The 18,504-nt window shown below is 40.0% G+C and overlaps 3 protein-coding genes across 3 annotated transcripts; all 3 read left to right on the top strand.

The window, feature by feature from the left end:
• On the top strand, nt 1-1,045 carry LOC118563557 (olfactory receptor 49-like). The gene has a single exon (XM_036138645.1). The coding sequence runs from the start codon at nt 92-94 to the stop codon at nt 1,043-1,045; it is 954 nt and encodes a 317-aa protein (XP_035994538.1). The 5' UTR covers nt 1-91.
• A 7,366-nt stretch (nt 1,046-8,411) lies between these two features.
• On the top strand, nt 8,412-9,341 carry LOC105916463 (olfactory receptor 4Q2-like). The gene has a single exon (XM_012850992.2). It carries the CDS (start codon nt 8,412-8,414, stop codon nt 9,339-9,341), a length of 930 nt encoding a protein of 309 aa, XP_012706446.2.
• Nucleotides 9,342-17,068: 7,727 nt separating this feature from the next.
• On the top strand, nt 17,069-18,504 carry LOC118563621 (olfactory receptor 4Q2-like). The gene has a single exon (XM_036138705.1). The coding sequence runs from the start codon at nt 17,204-17,206 to the stop codon at nt 18,131-18,133; it is 930 nt and encodes a 309-aa protein (XP_035994598.1). The 5' UTR covers nt 17,069-17,203; the 3' UTR covers nt 18,134-18,504.

An 18,504-nucleotide genomic window follows, 5' to 3' on the forward strand; every position in this document is an offset into this window, starting at 1 on the left:
GCTTCATGACATAGATGGAAAGGCTCAGAGCAACGCCATAAACTCAGACATGAGGCAGTCTAAGGTCAACAAGAAGTCTTTTTGACAGAAAATGTTAATCTGGGCTGTTATGATGGATAATGTTTCGGTGATTACCGTGTTTACTCTTTCAGGGTTAAGTGGGACAGTCAGCCTCAGAGTTACTCTCTTTGTGCTCACTTTGCTGTGTTACTCTGTGATTTGGCTGGTGAATCTGATCATTATTGTGACGATCATCGTGGATAAAAGCCTCCATGAACCAATGTACATCTTCCTCTGCAATCTGTGCATCAATGGACTCTATGGGACAGCAGGATTTTATCCCAAATTCCTCCACGATCTCCTGTCGACCACACATTTAATCTCTGTTCCTGGATGTTTTCTGCAGGGTTTTGTGTTGCACTCTTCAGTCTGTGCTGATTTCTCCTTGCTCGCTTTAATGTCTTACGACAGATACATGGCTATATGTCGACCTCTGGTGTACCACTCCATGATGACTAAAAGAAAGATTTGTTTTTATGTGTTTTTGGCTTGGATTATTCCTTTTAACCTTATGTTTATTAGCACTGGGACAACAGCCACATCAAGGTTATGTGGCTCCCACATACCAAAGATCTATTGTGTGAACTGGTTAATTTCTAACCTTGCTTGCTCTCCCCCCATGGCTCAGGTCGTTTATCCAGCTTTTAGTTACACTTTTTATTTCGGCCACGCGATTTTCATTGTTTGGTCTTATGTTTATCTGATCAAAACCTGCCAAACATCAAAAGAGAACAAACATAAGTTCATGCAGACGTGTTTGCCACATTTACTTACTTTGATAGTGTTCCTTGGATCTGTGGCGTTTGATTTGCTGTATATGCGGTTTGGCTCAAAGGAGTTGTCGGAACATTTGCAGAATTTCATGGCCATAGAGTTTCTCGTTGTTCCACCGATTATCAACCCCCTGATATATGGTTTCAGACTCACACAGTTAAGAAAAAGAGTCTCACGTTTTATATGCGGCAGGAGTTCAGGTTTTAGGTAAATGGGAAAAACAAATCTAGCAAATCTGTGGAATTTGTTAAATTTTATTTATTTCCAATCAAGGTGTGTCTGTTTTCCTGAGGTGAGAAATGTGTTTTTGCACCAGTTTGCTTTTGTTGATGGGACCATCAGTGTCCTACCGAATGGCAGCATCTTAAATTAGGATTACAGGGGATGTGTGGGATCATTATAGGGAGCTATAATTGGCTTGGATTACTAAAATAATGTATTGAAGGCCATGTAGAAGTCCATCAGCAACACACACACACACCTAACACTTATCTAAATGACACTGTACTTTATCCAGAAGGGTGAGAGTGGCATCCTCTACCCCTTGATTGACCTTGCAAGCAAACTGCATAGGATCCATGTGGTTGGTCACTCAGGACATGAGTTTGTTACTCGCCAGACACCACATGCATTTGCTTATTAAAGATGTATTGGTCTAAAGTATTTTAGGCCTTTTGCATGTGCTGTTCTGGGCATAGGGGCACTGGGTGACATTTTCATCTTCTACTATATTTGTAAATTGTGACTGTATTTTATCAGCCTTTCCAGTCTGTCTTTTGCAAATCCTGAAAGTTTGAGTGACCTGTACACTATTTTGCCTTGTAGACAATATCGTTCATTATGTTGGTTGATTTTGTCTAAATCACATACAGCTGGATTTAAGGAAAATGTATTTCAAAATAATGTACATCGAAGAATACAAAAACACATCTATTTCGTACAAGGTGATTGAAGGCACGGACTAGTCAATAAATCTGGGGTGTTATCTTTTACGACTTGCATCTCATTTAATATACTGGAAACTATTAATCTCATTAAAACAAAGCATCGCACAATTATTTCACTAGATTGGTTAGATTTTTTTTTTATATTGTGCAGTGGTCTAAAAAAAATGCTGTCGCTTAAAAGCTATGCAGTCATATGCTTTGAACCTCTGCTCAACTTGTGCATTTGGTCCTCATGTGTATTCTTAGTAACTTAACATGTTGGGATTTTTATCTGTCTAAAACAACAGTCCAGAATTGAAACAACCAGCAAATGCATAAAAGTTATTCGGGAAAATAAAACATCCACTTGAATAAATAAACATCCACAAGGAAAATTATTGAAAGCACCTGTATTTTTTTGATGCACTACTGTTTAAACATCTTAGGGAAAACGTAAGAGCACAGTCTTTAATTTTTAGGTTTTATATGTTAGGATGTATGATAGTATGTTTGGTCTCTCAGCTTGTCTATAAAAAGCAACCTATAATAAACGTTAGCTTGTATTGCAACGTGAAAATATATAGTGTATGTAGCAAATAAGAAAATCTTGAGATTCTCTAATGAGGTTTTCTTCATTTAAATCTTATCTGCTTGAGAATAAATTACGTTTTTCATAAGAAGAGGCCCCGAAAGTTGCAACATTTCAAAGGTGATTTGTTTTGCATGCAATTAAATCCAAATATTCTCAGACACTATAACAAAACACTAGACCTGGGCAACGATTAAAATTTTTAATTGCGATTAATCGCATAATTTGCCCGATTAATCATGATTAATCGCATTGTATGCGCAAACTCCAAGAATTAATTCAAAAGTAGTGTAAAGAGCACTTTTATTTTAATGTTCTGCTGCCAAAGTGTTGTAACATTTGTAGCACTTATTTTATACTGGATATTTTCAACCCATCTATTGAATTTAGTGCACTAGTTGATCTTTTCTTCATAAGAGAACAAGCACTGCAGCCAAAATATGGCCTTTTTTGACCTGCTGTGTATTAACCAGTCCCTACGCTTGATGTATCATGAAACTGTTGACCTTTTGGGTTTTGTGGTTTTTATTTTATTATTACAATTAAATAATAATAATAATAATAATAATAATAATAATAATAATAATGTTATGTTCAGTGTTTTTTTGCTAATCCACCTCTTATATATTTCAATCCTTATGTAATTTTGTCTGTGTTGTGTGCACCTGCCTGTTCCTTTAATCCTATAAATTTCCCCGTCGTGGGATAAAAAAAGGATTAGCTAATGTTATCTTATCTTAAATAACACTTTTTAATATATGTACTGGGTTCTTTCAAGGTCTTAATTACATGTTATGTGTGGGCTCCAGTAACATATGATAGATAATATCTACTTTGAAAGTTAACATGAACTGCTGCTGAAGATGACCACTGATCTACCTGGATGTTCCATGGAGGACTGAAATGCCTCAGTCAGAGACGTCTGTGGGTCTGTCGGGGCAATGACAGAAGTTTCGTCTCCTCTCTCCGTTTCTGTGGCTCGACGTTTTCATGTTTTTTCACGTGCTTAGATAAATTTGTTGTGTTTCCATTGAAATGAACCGGCTTTTTACAAAACATACAGCTTGATTTTATTTACGGTATTAAAATAAAGCCAAACGGTGCTACTTCCCCTGTTAATGTTTTTCCGCTGCTGCGGTCTCTCTCAGCTGTTTGTGTGTTCAGTTTGTGTGAGAGCTGAGTGGGCGGGCCAGGCTGAGCCTGCGTGCTGATTGGCTGGCGCCGCTGAGCCATGTAGGAGAGGGGAGGGGGAGCACCAAAGTGCTGCCATGCCGTGACACAGCGCGCTGCAGTCAGCGCACGTGCTGACTGACACTGACTGAAAGCATGTGAGCAACATGCGTTAATGCGCGATAAAATAAATATCGCCGTTAATAGTCTAATGAATTAACGCGAAATTAACGCGTTAACTTGCCCAGCCCTACAAAACACCTAATAATTTTCTCATTGCCTGACATTAGAGGTAGAGTGCACGATTATATCTGGAAATATAATCTGGTCTTACGTCTTTCTTCTGAGACCTTCCTCTTCTTCTCATAAACTTGTAAAAGAGTTTGCTTTTTGCGACTCTAAGCAATATTCAATATACACAGTGAGAGCAGTGGAGCTACAATGAATGGCTAACACTGAAGCTAACTGGATACATAAACACTAGACGGGTGCATGCACAGCCAGTATGAGAAAACTGGAAAGATGATTGGCATGTGGGAAAACCAATAAATAAAGGTGATCCCCCTGGAACTCCAAGCTGAAAAAAGATCATCTTATATACCTTTAAATCAGATGAACACTTGCTGTTTTAGTGGCTTTTAATGGGTTTACAGAATTGGTTATTTTTCACTGAATCCCAGAATAATAAGGTTGAGAATATTTAAAGAAATTTAGGAAGCTTTTTTAAGTTCATATGTTACATTTCTTTGGTAAAAGATAGATTTACCTTTTAAATTAGATAATTTGGGTTAAACATTTATGATATCCTTCCCACAAGCCTCAAAGCAGTTTGCTCGGTGTTACTTTTAGAGTAACGGTTTCTCCCTCTCTGATTGGCCTTTCAGTCCATGTCAGCAGAGGACCTGTTTCCCTGGGGATAATGATGCTCTCTACCCAACATCAGCCACCAACTTCACAAGGTCTTTTGTGTTTACTCTGGGCTGGATTTTCATTAAAACATGTTAATTTCTAGTACACAGAAACTTGTTTCCTGCCTGAATTGTATGATTGTTAAACATTCACACAGTGTTTAGAATTGTATATACGGTTAAGCCCAAAATGATTAGTACACATAGCAGATTTAGATTTTAAGTAAAATTACAAAAAATGTTTTGCCTGTTTCTTCTGACTGTCGCCACAACCAGAGACAACGGGAGAGGTTGTCTCTGGTTGTCTCTGTATAGTTCCTTAGCTTCTTTTTATCTTAAGTTTGCTTAGTAGTTTTAGTTAAGTTTCACTTGCCTAGTAGAGAGGATTTGTTGATTGAAATATAGTGTTAATTCAGATAAACAGCATTCTATAGGGATGTTCTCTGGATGTTAATTTTATTTCTGTTAATACATTCCTGAACTTGAAGAGAAGTTGCCACTTCTCTTCAAGTTATTTATTAAACATTAAATAGCTTAAACCGTCTGTAATAGCACAGCAATTGGCGTCCCTGGGTGGGCGTTTGTAAACGCAGCTTGCACTGCACTTATATGAAAATTATCACCTGTGAGGTTTTTAGACTTTTGACACCAAAATTTTCTCACCTAGTAATAACTGTAACTTCCAGTCCAGAGGAGTTCAATGCCCAAATATCTAACCTAAGATCCTCTGCATATTTGTCTAATAAGACATTGTAAGAGCTTGTTTTGTGTTGTGTAGAACAGATTTGTTTCCAGATTTAACTCCTACTTAATGTGAGGTGCCAACCTGCTTGTGTGGAATTGGGGGTGCTCATTAAGCTAAATAGCTAATTTCCCTTTAAAGAAAGGTGGGAAGCATAAGCTTAAATCACTAGTAATTCCTAAAGAGACGTCAAGTAGGCGCTACAGATGTAGTAATTCCTAAAGGTTTAGCATCTTAACACTGAAAGAATAGTGTTGTCATATGCTGCATGTTGAACAGTAAACTTGTGCACTTGTTTCTACACACACAAATAAGTATTTGCAAAATGCACATTTAAACATACATGCATAGCTAAGCATGCATAGACTAGGTTCTATGTTATTTTGAAAGTTTTTTTCATAACTTGTGTTGTTGTTTTCTGTTAGCAAGATGGACCCAGAACGTCTCATATCTGAAGCTACACCTGTGTTTGACTTTGCAGACATAGAGAGACAGAAGGCTGTCGTTGCCGGTCTCATCAGCTTATCTGAAGATAAGTGGGAGTAATTTAAATAGTTTTAACCTTGCTTCATGTGATGAAAAGATTAAGGAACTAATTAATTTCATTGAGAATCTGACTAAACGGACTCAAATTCAAGAGGTTGTGGGACAGCTTACATTGTTATATCAGCATAAGTCAAAACTAGAAGATGAAATATATTCTCAGTTGCAGGCAGACTATCCAAGGACCCTGCACAGAGAGAGTGCTGCCAAATTTGAGCTCTCAAAGGCCAAGGTGAGGATGGAGGAAGCTGAAGCTGAGACCAAGGAGCTCAAAATTCCTGATGTCAGCGAGCCTGCATCTCACCAGAGAAGTGAGTTCTCCACCCTTCAGATAAAATCCTCACATGATCAACCCCAGCAGGTTTACTCTCTCTTTCTAACACAGCACCTAGAACAGAGCCAGTCTTGCCAAAATTTAGAACAGAGCATCTCAATTTTGAGTTTACAGAAAGTACTTCCACAGACTCCATGGGAGATGCTGGACTGTCAACAGTGGAGCCTTGCACCACCCTGCTGCAGTGGACAGTCCTAAAGAGTACCAGGTAAATAACTCTGCATACACAGCTGGTTCAGATTGGAGGGATGAGCGGCCATCACACCTGACACACATCACCACCTGTCATGACTCTGTGTCGGCCCTAAGGGCCAGGAGAGTCACTAAGGTGGTCCATACCAACCTAACTCACCACCACATATCAGAGTTTACACCTTGGAAAACTCTCACTTAGATCAGGAGTATTCTTCCTTACATCAAAGACCTCCATCACTTCATGAACATAACCAGCTTGATTTCCCAGGTGGTCCATCTCCACCTCATAATTATGCTATCCGTATTCGCCAACTTGAGTCCCTTACTCGGAACATAGAACATTTTGACCCAGATAATCAGGATTCAAACATTCATGATTATCTACAAGAAGTCGGATGTTGTCTTTTTAAACTACCCTTTCCCTCATCTTGTGAGAAACTAAAACTTATTGGGAAAACAACAGCTAAGAACGTTCATGTTTACATTAAAGCTCTTTCTTCCGGGATTCATGACAGTTATTCAGCTCTTTGCAAAGCTTTAAGAGAAGAAAATCGTGAATAGGGATCAAGTTTCTATAACCCTTAACACAAAAGCCTATATATATATATAGAAAAACCAAGCAAGGTACCTCGCTGGGTTGCTTCTGTGTACTTATGCCTCCTGCCACTTTGTTCGGTTTCCTACTTCTCATTATTTATTCAATGCCCGATGTTTCATGTCCTAAGTTTATTTGTTAGTTTGCCTCTTCTCTTTGTTAAACCTCTACTTTCAAGGTCCTGTCTGCTATTTGGTCCTTCTTTGGCTCTGCAGCACTTTAATTGTCTTGTTACTGAAAAGTGCTACATAGATAAACTTGCCTTGCCTTGCTTTCTTCAAAACTCACACTGCAGAACAAATGATAGAAAAAGCAGCCACTAAAATAAACAGGGTCAGTACGATGCTTTCACTGTAGTCACGGAAAGTTTTGCTGAGCTCCACTTCCCTATTGGCTTACCACCAAATTCTCCAACATTTTCTGCTGCTTCTTCAGCACCCTCCTTTGGCAATTGTCATCATACTCATCTTCCTCATTGCCATCTACATCCTTTGATCCATTATCCTCATCTTCACCACCTTTAGCACCATCCAAAGTCCTGTCCCGAATTTCAGTCTCAAGAGTCCCGGTCTCCCCAGTTTAAGCGCTGTAAGTCTCCTGACATCCTGTGCCAACGAACTACAAAATCCTGAGCTGCCGGCCTCATGACATCCTTTACTGCCAGCTCCTGACACTTTGTACCGCCAACATCCAAGGTTCCTCCTGCAACCCTTAATTGGAATCATCCTCATGGACTCTGGGTCTCATGCCCCCTTCTAGGATCCTTTTCAATCCACTCAGGGATGTTTTTTGTTTTGTTTTTTGTTTGCATAGACTCCAAGGGCATGAAAGCAATATCTAATCCATGAAACATGGTATGGGCAGCACAATGCTGTGGGGGGATTGTTTTCCTCAGCAGGGACAAGGAAGCTAGTCAGAGGTGATGAGGAAGATGGATGAAGCTAAGCGCAGGAAGAAAACTTGTTAGAAACTGCAAAAGACTGGAGCACAGGTTCACCTTCCAGCAGGACAATGACTAAACCTGCACCAGAGCTACAGTGAAAGTTTTTACATTTATAAAGTCTCAAATATGTTTTGGTCGTAACATTCAAAGAATGGGGAAAGTTCAAGACATGAATATTTGTTGCAAATCATCAGTGGAATATTTCACATTCTTTACTTGATTATTTGAACTATTTTGGACAACTCCAAGAAATAAATCTTATTATCAAAAAATGGAGAGAAAAAGCAGAATAGGATTAAAACATACAAAAGGCAATGTGAGTTAATAAATGAAGTTTGATTTAGGTTAACCAAACCCTCACAGATAATAGTAATAATCAGGTATGTGTAATTTAAACAGAAAAGTAGTTTGTTGTTAAGCCACTAAGGTTAGTGAATAATCAGCTGTTTTTTGTTGTTGCTCTAATTAGTTCATTATGTTTGTAGAAACCAAGGCTGCATGCTGAGCTGTCAGTCAGACTGGTTATTAATAGCTGAAGCAAAAGGAGGAGAGTCAGAGCAGAGGGCACAGCGAGCCTCTCAGCTCTATCGTGTTGTAACATTTTCCAGGATAAACTCTGAACCTCTTTGATTATGGATAATGTTTCTGTTGTAAGAATCTTCACTCTCACTGGGTTAAATGAGACAATGGACCACAGAACTGCAATATTCTCGCTCACTTTAGTGTATTACTGTGTGGTTTTATTTTTAAACATCTCCCTCATTGTCATTATTGTCTTGAACGAAAACTTGCATGAACCCATGTATGTTTTACTTTGCTGTGTTTGCATTAATGCAGTTTATGGCACGACCGGTTTCTACCCTAAATTCCTGTTAGACCTGCTGTCATTTTCTCAGGAAATCTCATACGACTGGTGTCTCTTTCAAGCTTTTATCATGTACTCCTTTGCGTGCTGTGAGCTGTCTATCCTGGCCGTCATGGCCTACGACCGGTACCTGGCCATCTGTCGGCCGCTGCACTACCACACATTGATGACCAGGAGGAGACTCTCTCAGCTGGTGAGTTTCTCCTGGCTCACTCCTTTCTGCATTTTCTCCATCAGTATTCTGCTCACATCCAGACTGGAGCTATGCAGGTTGACGATTAAGAGACTCTTCTGTGTGAACTGGATCATTGTTCAGCTCGCCTGCCCCGACAGCAGCACCCTATCAAATAACATTGTTTCATATGCAACAATTTTAATCTATGTCTCTCATGGCTTTTTCATCGTTTGGACTTACATGCACCTCGTGCGAACATGTGCAACCTCCAAAGAAAACAGGGTGAAGTTCATGCAGACGTGCGTGCCTCATTTGATCTCTATGACCACTTTCCTGACTGTGATTGTTTTTGATTTGATGTATATGCGCTTTGGCTCTGCAGAAATGCCCCAAAGCCTTCAAAACTTCATCGCCATAGAGTTTCTGGTCTTTCCCCCGATGATGAACCCTTTGATATACGGATTCAAATTGACCAAAATACGAAACACAATACTGAGCTTAATTTATGTGAGAATACAATAATTGTAATTTATTTATTTAGTTTTATTGATAGAGCTTTTTTATTTTCCATCATCACTTTGTGATGAAGCTTTGTGTGCAACGCATGTAGGATGTTTCTCACAATCTCAAAGGTAAACAAAGGACATTGTGAGACACCAATTTTATTATTTATTTGTCATTTATTGTTCCAGTGTGTTTGTCTTATAAATTAGCTGTTTTAATGCTGCATTAATGCCAAGTAAATGTTATTTACATTGCAGTTGTCTCCATCATAGTTTTTTAGGAACCCTGCCTGAACAAGGGTTTGCCAAAACTGTGGAGATACAGTGACATTTACCTAATAAACTAGCAGTAAAACGCCTTGAAGTTTTTTGGTTGTAAATTTAAATATGCTCCAAATATATATATATATATATATATATATAGTAAAACATTGAATATTACCAATCTGAGGTTCCTGATGTTTCTGAGGGAATCTAAGGTTTATCATAATTGTCAGGAGTCTGTATAGTTTCAGAGACTTCTAATGTTTTTCTTTTTGACTCAGCTTATTTTCATGTTCTGACTTTATTCCTTGGTCCGGTTCTCGCACCGATATTGGCCCAAGGTAATGATCCCTGTGCATACCCTTAAGGGGGGAAAAGGCTCTGATCGCAGCTCCCAGTGCTCCACCTTCAGCTCTTAGTTAGCCTCAAGTTGCCTTTGGTGATTTCCGGTCTCCCTCCATGAGCCCAGAGGACAGAGAAAACTGGTTGTTACATGTATGAATAAGCAGACAATCCAGTGAATGTATAAATTTAACACATACAGACATTCGATAGATTGATAATTAAATGTATAATTTTGCGATTATGTTTGTTGTGAAGTATGAAGAAGTGAACCTTAATTAATCATACTTTGATCCCTTCTCCTTCCTATAGAGCTTAACAGCATCAATCTTCCTTTTTCCTACTATACTTATGAGTCAATACTACTGTAAAGTCCATTAAGTAATCAAATAAATCTGGGATTTTTACAAAGCTTTAAATTTATTACAGTTAAACCCATAAGATATTGACATCAAGCAATTTCTGGATAAAATAACTCTTCTTAAATGATCAAATAGTCAAGCGATGGTCCTGGATTCACATGACTGACAGTTGAAATTCAGAAAGCTCTCAAAAGCATTCCCAATAAAAAGTCTCTGGGTCCAGGTGGATTTCCAGCTGAGTTTTATAAAGAGTTCAGCAATATTCTGGCAACAACATTCCACAGCTATCGTCCCATACCCCTTATTAATGTTGATATTAAAATAATTTTTAAAACGTTTGCAAACCGTTTAGACAAAGTAACTCCTTTCATAATACATTCTAAACAAACTGGTTTTAGAAAAGGAGGGCAGTCATCCACAAATGCACGCAGAATTTATTAGATTATTCCCATAGTAAAAATATTGAAACCAATATGTTGTCTTTAGATGCTGAAAAAGCATTTGACAGAGTTAACTGGAGATTGTTTTTTGCAACTTTGCATAAATTTGGTTTTTGAAACCAAGCTTTGGGGGCTTGGGTCCTGGCAGGTATGTCACTCGGGTTATGGGTCAGTATGTGCTCTTGTGGCCGGCCCTACCCTGGGGCCTTTGATGCATTGCTGGGCCTTCGGGCCTCTTAAGCTGGGGGAGAGTTTGGTTTTTAACATCTCTCTCCCTTTCAGGGAGGGCATTCTGCTAGTGGCAGGGGTATGTGTAAGGGGAAGGACTTAGTCTGGGTGTCTGTCTTATGTGGTCTGGGAGTTGTCCAAATGTAGCTTTTCTTTTGGGGTGGAGGAGGGTGGGCAGCCTTGAAATGTTCTAGGTCTGGCTCCGGCTCCCTGCTTCGGTTTCTGAGGATTCTCGATACTGGTTCTGTTTGGAGGCAGGTTCAAGGAGTCTATTGCCCTTTCCCATACTTTTACATTTCATACATTTCTAACCATGTGCCCCTCAAATCTGGGTTCCCGCAGAGGGTTTGAGTGTGTCACCATGTTCCAGAGAGGTCTTTCGCCACGCCCCTCATATAATAAACAAAAAGTTGTGAAAAAATGTCTTTATTATTCAAACATTTTCTGTATCACAAGAAAACAATGTCACATCGAGGTGCTATCATTAATTAAAGGCACACAACAAGCATTTAGTTATTTCATATTTATTTTGGGTATATTATTTACCACATTTTTTAAATTGTGGCAGTATGGTAAATCCTCTCAAATTTAAGTTCCTGAACTTTATTTCCCTCAAAACAATCGCTTGTTAAAATTTCAAACATTTTTTAGCAGTAAAGACTACAAAAACAGTGTTGGTCTAGTCCTTTTTGGTGTCCCAGTTATGATACAGTGGCTCAATTTCATCACATAACTTGTTGTGTCTCAATTCTCCAATTTTGCACACTTGGAACTTGTAACCTGCACTTTCAAACCCTTAAAGGTATGTTGCCACATTATATGCTTAAAAAAGACCAAAAGCCGTTTGATCATGATATAAAAAAAAAAAAAACAAGGCTGAAGTTGCTTATAATAAGTAGACTATGCAACATTGAAGCTCACAAACACACATAAACACCCCTGCTGACGATCTAATAGACCACCAACCCATTTTATTGACTGTTTCAGCACAGGTGTGCAGTGTGTGGTGTGTTTACGGTCACTATAATGAGGGATGTATGATGATTGTATGATGATGTTTTCATTCCGCTGAGAAAAAGACAAATAAATATATCCTACCTGCACAGATGCTAAAGTCACTGGTGTTAAGTTTGGACATCCAATTGTTGGCTCCTTACAACCAACAAAATGTAGATAGCACATTTAGGTGTCTTTGATCAGCGTTTCCATAGTAAAGTCTTCTTGCTTACAATCTCATTTTGTCATGATTTAGGCTTTTGTTTGTTTTGCTTTGGACTTTTCTGTGCTTTTCCTATCAGCCTATCACCTCTCAGCCACTAGCCACTATCCAATCAGCTCGGCCAACACTCAATTAGCCTACATCAACTCCACCTGCTGTCAGTAATTACTGCCAACTCTGGTCACCTGTTCACCTGCTTACACATACCTGCTTCAGCCAACTCAGGGAAATGAATGAAGGAAAAAAAAAAAACGCTCCTGTCATATAGTCACAATCATTATATCGCAAATCACTCTGGCACATACCAATGCACCAGTTTTTTGTTCTTACCATAATATGTGTGCTAAGGCAATATTCAGGACAGGTTTTATTTTTCACTATTTGACTCATGAAAAGAAACTTTTCAATCTTTCTAACCCAATGAAGTTGGCAGCTCACCCCTGGTGCCGGCACTTGCCTGCAAATGTTAAACTGCCTATAGACACTGAAGATTCTGGATTGGATGTCTGTGTTTGTGTGTAGGCTGAGCTGGGTGACCCCCTCACCAGCCGTAATAGTTTTAAATGTGCTTGAAAACATGGAGCAACATTACAATTGAGGAGGGGAAGGAAGAGTCTTTACACACCCTAGTTCTCTGTCTGCCATCTGGAGTTTAAAGCCAGGAGGAGAAGGCCATCTAGCCAGGGTCTGCGCTGGGGTGGGGGCTTAGTGTATCGGGATCAATTGGAGCTGGCGCGTCTGCTCTTCCCTGGTATGGGGTGTGAGGTTCTGGCGTGGAGGAAAATAATCTTTCTTTGGACCCTGGCTGCTGTGTATGTCCATCCAATCTGTGGGTCCACCCAAATTGTGCAAGATCCTTTGAAAACGGGGACTGTGGAAAAATAGAGCATAAAACATGATGTTTCAGACCTAAAAAATATCCACCAAATTGATCAGTATCTAAAGGTAAGGTCTGCCCAGAAACCAGGCCAACGGGGTGTATCGTCTTTTCATTAGTCATCTGTACTGTGCTTTCTCAGTTTGTAGCTCTTTAGAAATCATCTTTTTGGTAATAAAATCCTGTGTTCCCTCCGTCAAACTCTGTCGTTGATGGTATTTTTCATTATTTCAGATAGTACAGCGGAAAAGGTTTCTAATAACATACTATTTAAAAATTAATATCACCCTTAAAATCACCAGCTGTCGGACAGAAATAATTTAAAAGTGGCCAAAGTAAAACATAAATAAATAAATAAATAAATAAATAAATAAATAAATAAAGGCTTTGTTAAAAGACCGTCAAAAGGTCTGAATGTCTAATTAAAATGATTCCATGAGCTTGCAGAAAGATTACACTGAGATTAAATTGGGCAGAGACAGACAATCACATGTCTGGTCATTTCTCTCACCTTCTCAAAAACCACCATAGTCTTCCAACATTGTGGTCCTGATACTTAATAATAATACATTTGTCATTCAGTTAGAAACTGATCAGTTTGTTCAGAGTTGTGTTTGGTCATTCTTCACACCAGACTTTATTTGGCCCTTGCCAATTATTACCAATTAATGCCAATTGTATACCTATATACTTAACCAATATCAGTTTAGTACTTTGGAAGTGTTATCAACATTTTATGAACTATGCAGAAAGATGATTTTTTGTAATTAAATTATGTATCTAATTTTGTGTTGTTTAACCTGCTATTCTCTAGGTTGCTTTAAAATGTCCTTATAGAGCCATATGTCTGGTCAAAATTAATTTTACCCACACAGGCGGTGTCAAGACATTTTAAAGACAACAAACACCATCATGACTTTTGCTTGTTATGTTATGATTGTTCGCCAGCTTATGTGAAAGCTGCCAACAGATGTAAAAACGTTCCTCCTCAGATTTTTTAATGGTAATTTTCTGATTTGGTTTGAATTAGAAATCCAAAACATTTTAAATGACCCCTAATCTGTGAATTTAATTATTAGCCTGTAATCTACTCAATGGAAAATTATATGTTTAAAAATGACTGAAATGTGAGAATAGCTTTCAAATTTGACATAGCTGTTTTGGCCGGAGTGACAGATTGTTTATGTGTTTGAAACTGAGAAGCACGCCCACCGACAGGGGGGACAAACAGGTCAGTTGACCCGGGCCCAGGACAGAGGGGGGTCCCAAAACTGACACTCTGACCATTAAAATGGTCAGAGTGTCAGTCAGCGCGCACGACTGCAGCAGCTTCACCAAAGTCTCTATGTCTGTGTCACGATGCTTTGCTGCTCCCCCTCCCCTCTCGTACATGGCTCAGCGTAGCCAGCCAATCAGCATGCATGCTCAGCCTGGCCCGCCCACTCAGCTCTCTCTCACAAACAACCGCGCTGCTGCTGCTCAAACTCGGAGAGAAAGAGACCGCAGAAGCGGAAAACATGAAGAGGGAAAGAAGCGCAGTTTGGCTATATTTTAGTACTGTAAATGAATTCAAGCTGTATGTTTCATAAAAAGCCGGTTAAATTCAGTGGAAACACAACAAATTTATCTAAGTACGTGACAAACCATGAGCAAGAAAACGTCGAGCGACAGAAACGGAGAGAGGAGACGAAACTTCTGTCATTGCCCCGACAGACCCAGACCCACAGACTGACGTCACTGACTGAGGCGTTTCAGTCCTCCAGAGAACATCCAGGTAGATAAGAGTGGTCATCTTCAGCAGCAGTTCATATTAACTTTCAAAGTAGATATTATCTATCATATGTTACTGGAGCCCAAACAGAAAATTCAATTAAGACCTTGAAAGAACCTTGAAAGAGCGTTCCTCATCCATCTTCACCACCCTGGTATAGACTCTGGTTCACCACCTTCACAATTCATCAATCCTTCAATAAACTCTCTCAAAACTAAGCTCTGTGTGTGGTGTGAGTTTGGGTTCATCAGGCCAAATCCTGACAGCACGGACCGGCTATACGCACTTTGTGCATACAAAATGACAATAAAGTTATCTAAGTCTAAGTCTAACGATGAACCCGACCCCCACATGGAGTCTGCAGCTCCTTTTTAAAGAGGTCCGAGGAGCGCTAGACAGTTGTGCAGCCTTTGATCTGCCGTGGGCTAGGCTGAAAGCGGCAGAGATCATATGGAACCAGTGGGAAGACAACATCGAGCTCTTGACCAACCTGGGCATCATCGGCCGCTCGCACCCAGTCCCTTCACAGGCCACCTCCACCATGACCTCCACCCATCAGTCTGTCCACCACCGCTGCTGCTGCACCTGCAGCTGTGTCGGCTGTTGCGGACTCCACTGCAGCCCCCGCTTCACCGCCCGGCTCCTCCCGGCGCAGACGCCGGGCTCGCCGGCGCAGAACCTTCCTCGAGGCCCAGCTAGACGCGTCCGCTTGAGCCGCACCAACTGCGGCTGACGTCACCTCCTTTCTTCTGGTGAGTCGCCTGGGGGCAGATGCTGCTGCTCAGGAGGGTCTGGCTAGAGCACCCCGCCTCCATGAAGACCAGCTGTGGGGCTTTTTTTATGGGGACAGGGACGACCTTCTCCCATGTTGGTCCGCCCCTGTTCCCACTGACGTGAGTCCCACAGCCTATGAGGTCGGGGTGCACATCGCCTCGCCAGCCATATCAGAGGTTCCCGCTGCACACGCCACGGCCCAAACCTGCGTGGGTGTGCACGTATCTGCACAGCCGGCTGTCTCCAAGCTCCCTGCACAGCCGGCCGTCTCTAAGCTCCCTGTCGGCCACCGAAAACCTCGCTCTTCCGCCGGCCGAAGAAGACGCAATCCAAGGTCCTGTTCCGCCCGCTGTCACTAAGGTTCCGGCTGCACACGCCACGGCCCAAGTCTGCGTGGGTGTGCATGTTCCCATGCACACCCACGCAGGAGAGTCCGCGGATGTTCAGTAAGAGTCAGTATGCCCAAGTATGTGGGAGCCTTTAGGCAGCCCACGCTAGGAACGATAAACCTAGTAAGTTGATTCAATATAAAATTTACGTTTATATTTGCCTTATGTTTGAAACAGGACAGTGTACTGCAACTAATCTGTCCCCCTGACAGAGATGGATAGCTCTCCCGTTCAGGAGAGAACTGTGTACGTAAAGTTTGGAGTGATATTACAAATTTGGAAAGAATAATTAGTGTGCCTTATAATCCGATGAGCCTTATGGTAAAAAAATATAATATAGCTTAAAAGTCTTTTTAAGTGGTAGAAAAATGTTCACTAGCATTAGCCGCTGTTTGCTTCTCTAATAACTCGCTATAACCCTAGAAAAACATAACTATGACTAGTTTTAAAATTATGCTTGTTTTTTTTCAGTCCACCATCATCCGATAGGGCTACAAGTGTTAATGCAGCATTAATAAGGTACATTAATGTCAATTTAAGGGTGCTTTTGCCACTTTAAGATTAACCCATTAAGCTAATGGCCACATGACCGATCATCTGCTACAGCGCCCTGTAGCTCCCTAATTTACCAATTTGAGTCTTAATTATTTCCAAGAGAAAAAAAAATACATTAATAAAAACAAGTGCCCTAAAGGCAAGAAAATTACTCTTTAAAATTGTATTTCCTCAAATACTGTCATATCTAACTTGGAGTTGCATTGAGAGTGGGTTGAACACATCAAATGTTCCAAATTAGTTAAGCTAATTCAACCTCATTCCACATTCTTTAAGATTAACTTTTGTTCTTTAACTTGGATCTGCAGTGAACCCAGAATTCACAGAATAATTCTTATGATGATGGTTTTCAAGTATTACTTTGGATCTTTTGTGTGTACACAGTTCCTTAGTTTTTAAAGCAATAATCAGATGCATGTAGGTTAAACAGATAAGTAGTTTGTTGTTGAGCCACTAAGGTTAGTGAATAATCAGCTGTTTTTTGTGCCTCTAATTAGTTCATTATGTTTGTAGAAACCAAGGCTGCATGCTGAGCTGTCAGTCAGACTGGTTATTAATAGCTGAAGCAAAAGGAGGAGAGTCAGAGCAGAGGGCACAGCGAGCCTCTCAGCTCTATCATGTTGTAACATTTTACAGGATAAACTCTGAACCTCTTTGATTATGGATAATGTTTCTGTTGTAAGAATCTTCACTCTCACTGGGTTAAATGAGACAATGGACCACAGAACTGCTATATTCTCGCTCACTTTGGTTTATTACTGTGTGGTTTTATTTTTAAACATCTCCCTCATTGTCATTATTGTTTTGGATGAAAACTTGCATGAACCTATGTATGTTTTACTTTGCTGTGTTTGCATTAATGCAGTTTATGGCACGACCGGTTTCTACCCTAAATTCCTGTTAGACCTGCTGTCGTTTTCTCAGGAAATGTCCTATGGCTGGTGTCTCTTTCAAACTTCTCTCTTGTACTACTACGCATGCTGTGAGCTGTCTATCCTGGCCCTCATGGCCTACGACCGGTACCTGGCCATCTGTCGGCCGCTGCACTACCACACATTGATGACCAGGAGGAGACTCTCTCAGCTGGTGAGTTTCTCCTGGCTGACTCCTTTCTGCATTGTATCAATCAATATTTTGGCCACATCCAGACTGGAGCTATGCGGGTTTACAATTAGGAGACTCTTCTGTGTGAACTGGATCATTGTTAAGCTTGCCTGCCCCAACAGCAACACCCTCTTAAATAACATTGCTTCATATGCAGCAATTGTAATCTATGTCTCTCATGGCTTTTTCATCGTTTGGACTTACATGCACCTCGTGCGAACATGTGCAACCTCCAAAGATGACAGGATGAAGTTCATGCAGACATGCGTGCCTCATTTGATCTCTCTGACCACTTTCGTGACTGTGATTGTTTTTGATTTGATGTATATGCGCTTTGGCTCTGCACAAATGCCCCAAAGCCTTCAAAACTTAATCGCTATAGAGTATCTGCTTTTTCCTCCAATGATGAACCCTTTAATATACGGATTCAAATTGACCAAAATACGAAACAGAATCCTGAGCTTAATTTATGTTAGGATACAATAAGAACATATTTGTTCTGCTTATTTGTTCAGTTTTATTGATAAAATGTCTTTATTTTCCATCATCAATTTGTGATCAAGCTGTGTGCGTAAACATATGTAGGATGTTTCTCATAACACAACATAGACAGTGATGAAAAGCAGTTCATTTATCAGTTCTTCAGTTCACTCCTAAGATAAGTATGAACTGATGAATTAACCTAATAACCCGAAGGTAAACAAAAGAGGTTATGAGACACCAATTTTATTATTTTTTGTTTATTTTTTATTGTTTCAGTGTTTTTCTTGTAAACTAGCTGTTGTAATCCTCCATGATGTCAAATAAAAATATATTCTCATTGTAGTTTTCTCTGTAGTTTTTCAGGAACCTAGACA

This window comes from Fundulus heteroclitus, chromosome 7 (assembly GCF_011125445.2).
Source record: "Fundulus heteroclitus isolate FHET01 chromosome 7, MU-UCD_Fhet_4.1, whole genome shotgun sequence".
In the NCBI taxonomy this organism is placed as follows: Eukaryota; Metazoa; Chordata; class Actinopteri; order Cyprinodontiformes; family Fundulidae; genus Fundulus; species Fundulus heteroclitus.

Excerpts from the sequence above, each read along its gene's own strand:
- LOC118563557 (XM_036138645.1), top strand. The coding sequence starts at position 92 with ATGTTAATCTGGGCTGTTATGATGGATAATGTTTCGGTGATTACCGTG.
- LOC105916463 (XM_012850992.2), top strand. The coding sequence starts at position 8,412 with ATGGATAATGTTTCTGTTGTAAGAATCTTCACTCTCACTGGGTTAAAT.
- LOC118563621 (XM_036138705.1), top strand. The coding sequence starts at position 17,204 with ATGGATAATGTTTCTGTTGTAAGAATCTTCACTCTCACTGGGTTAAAT.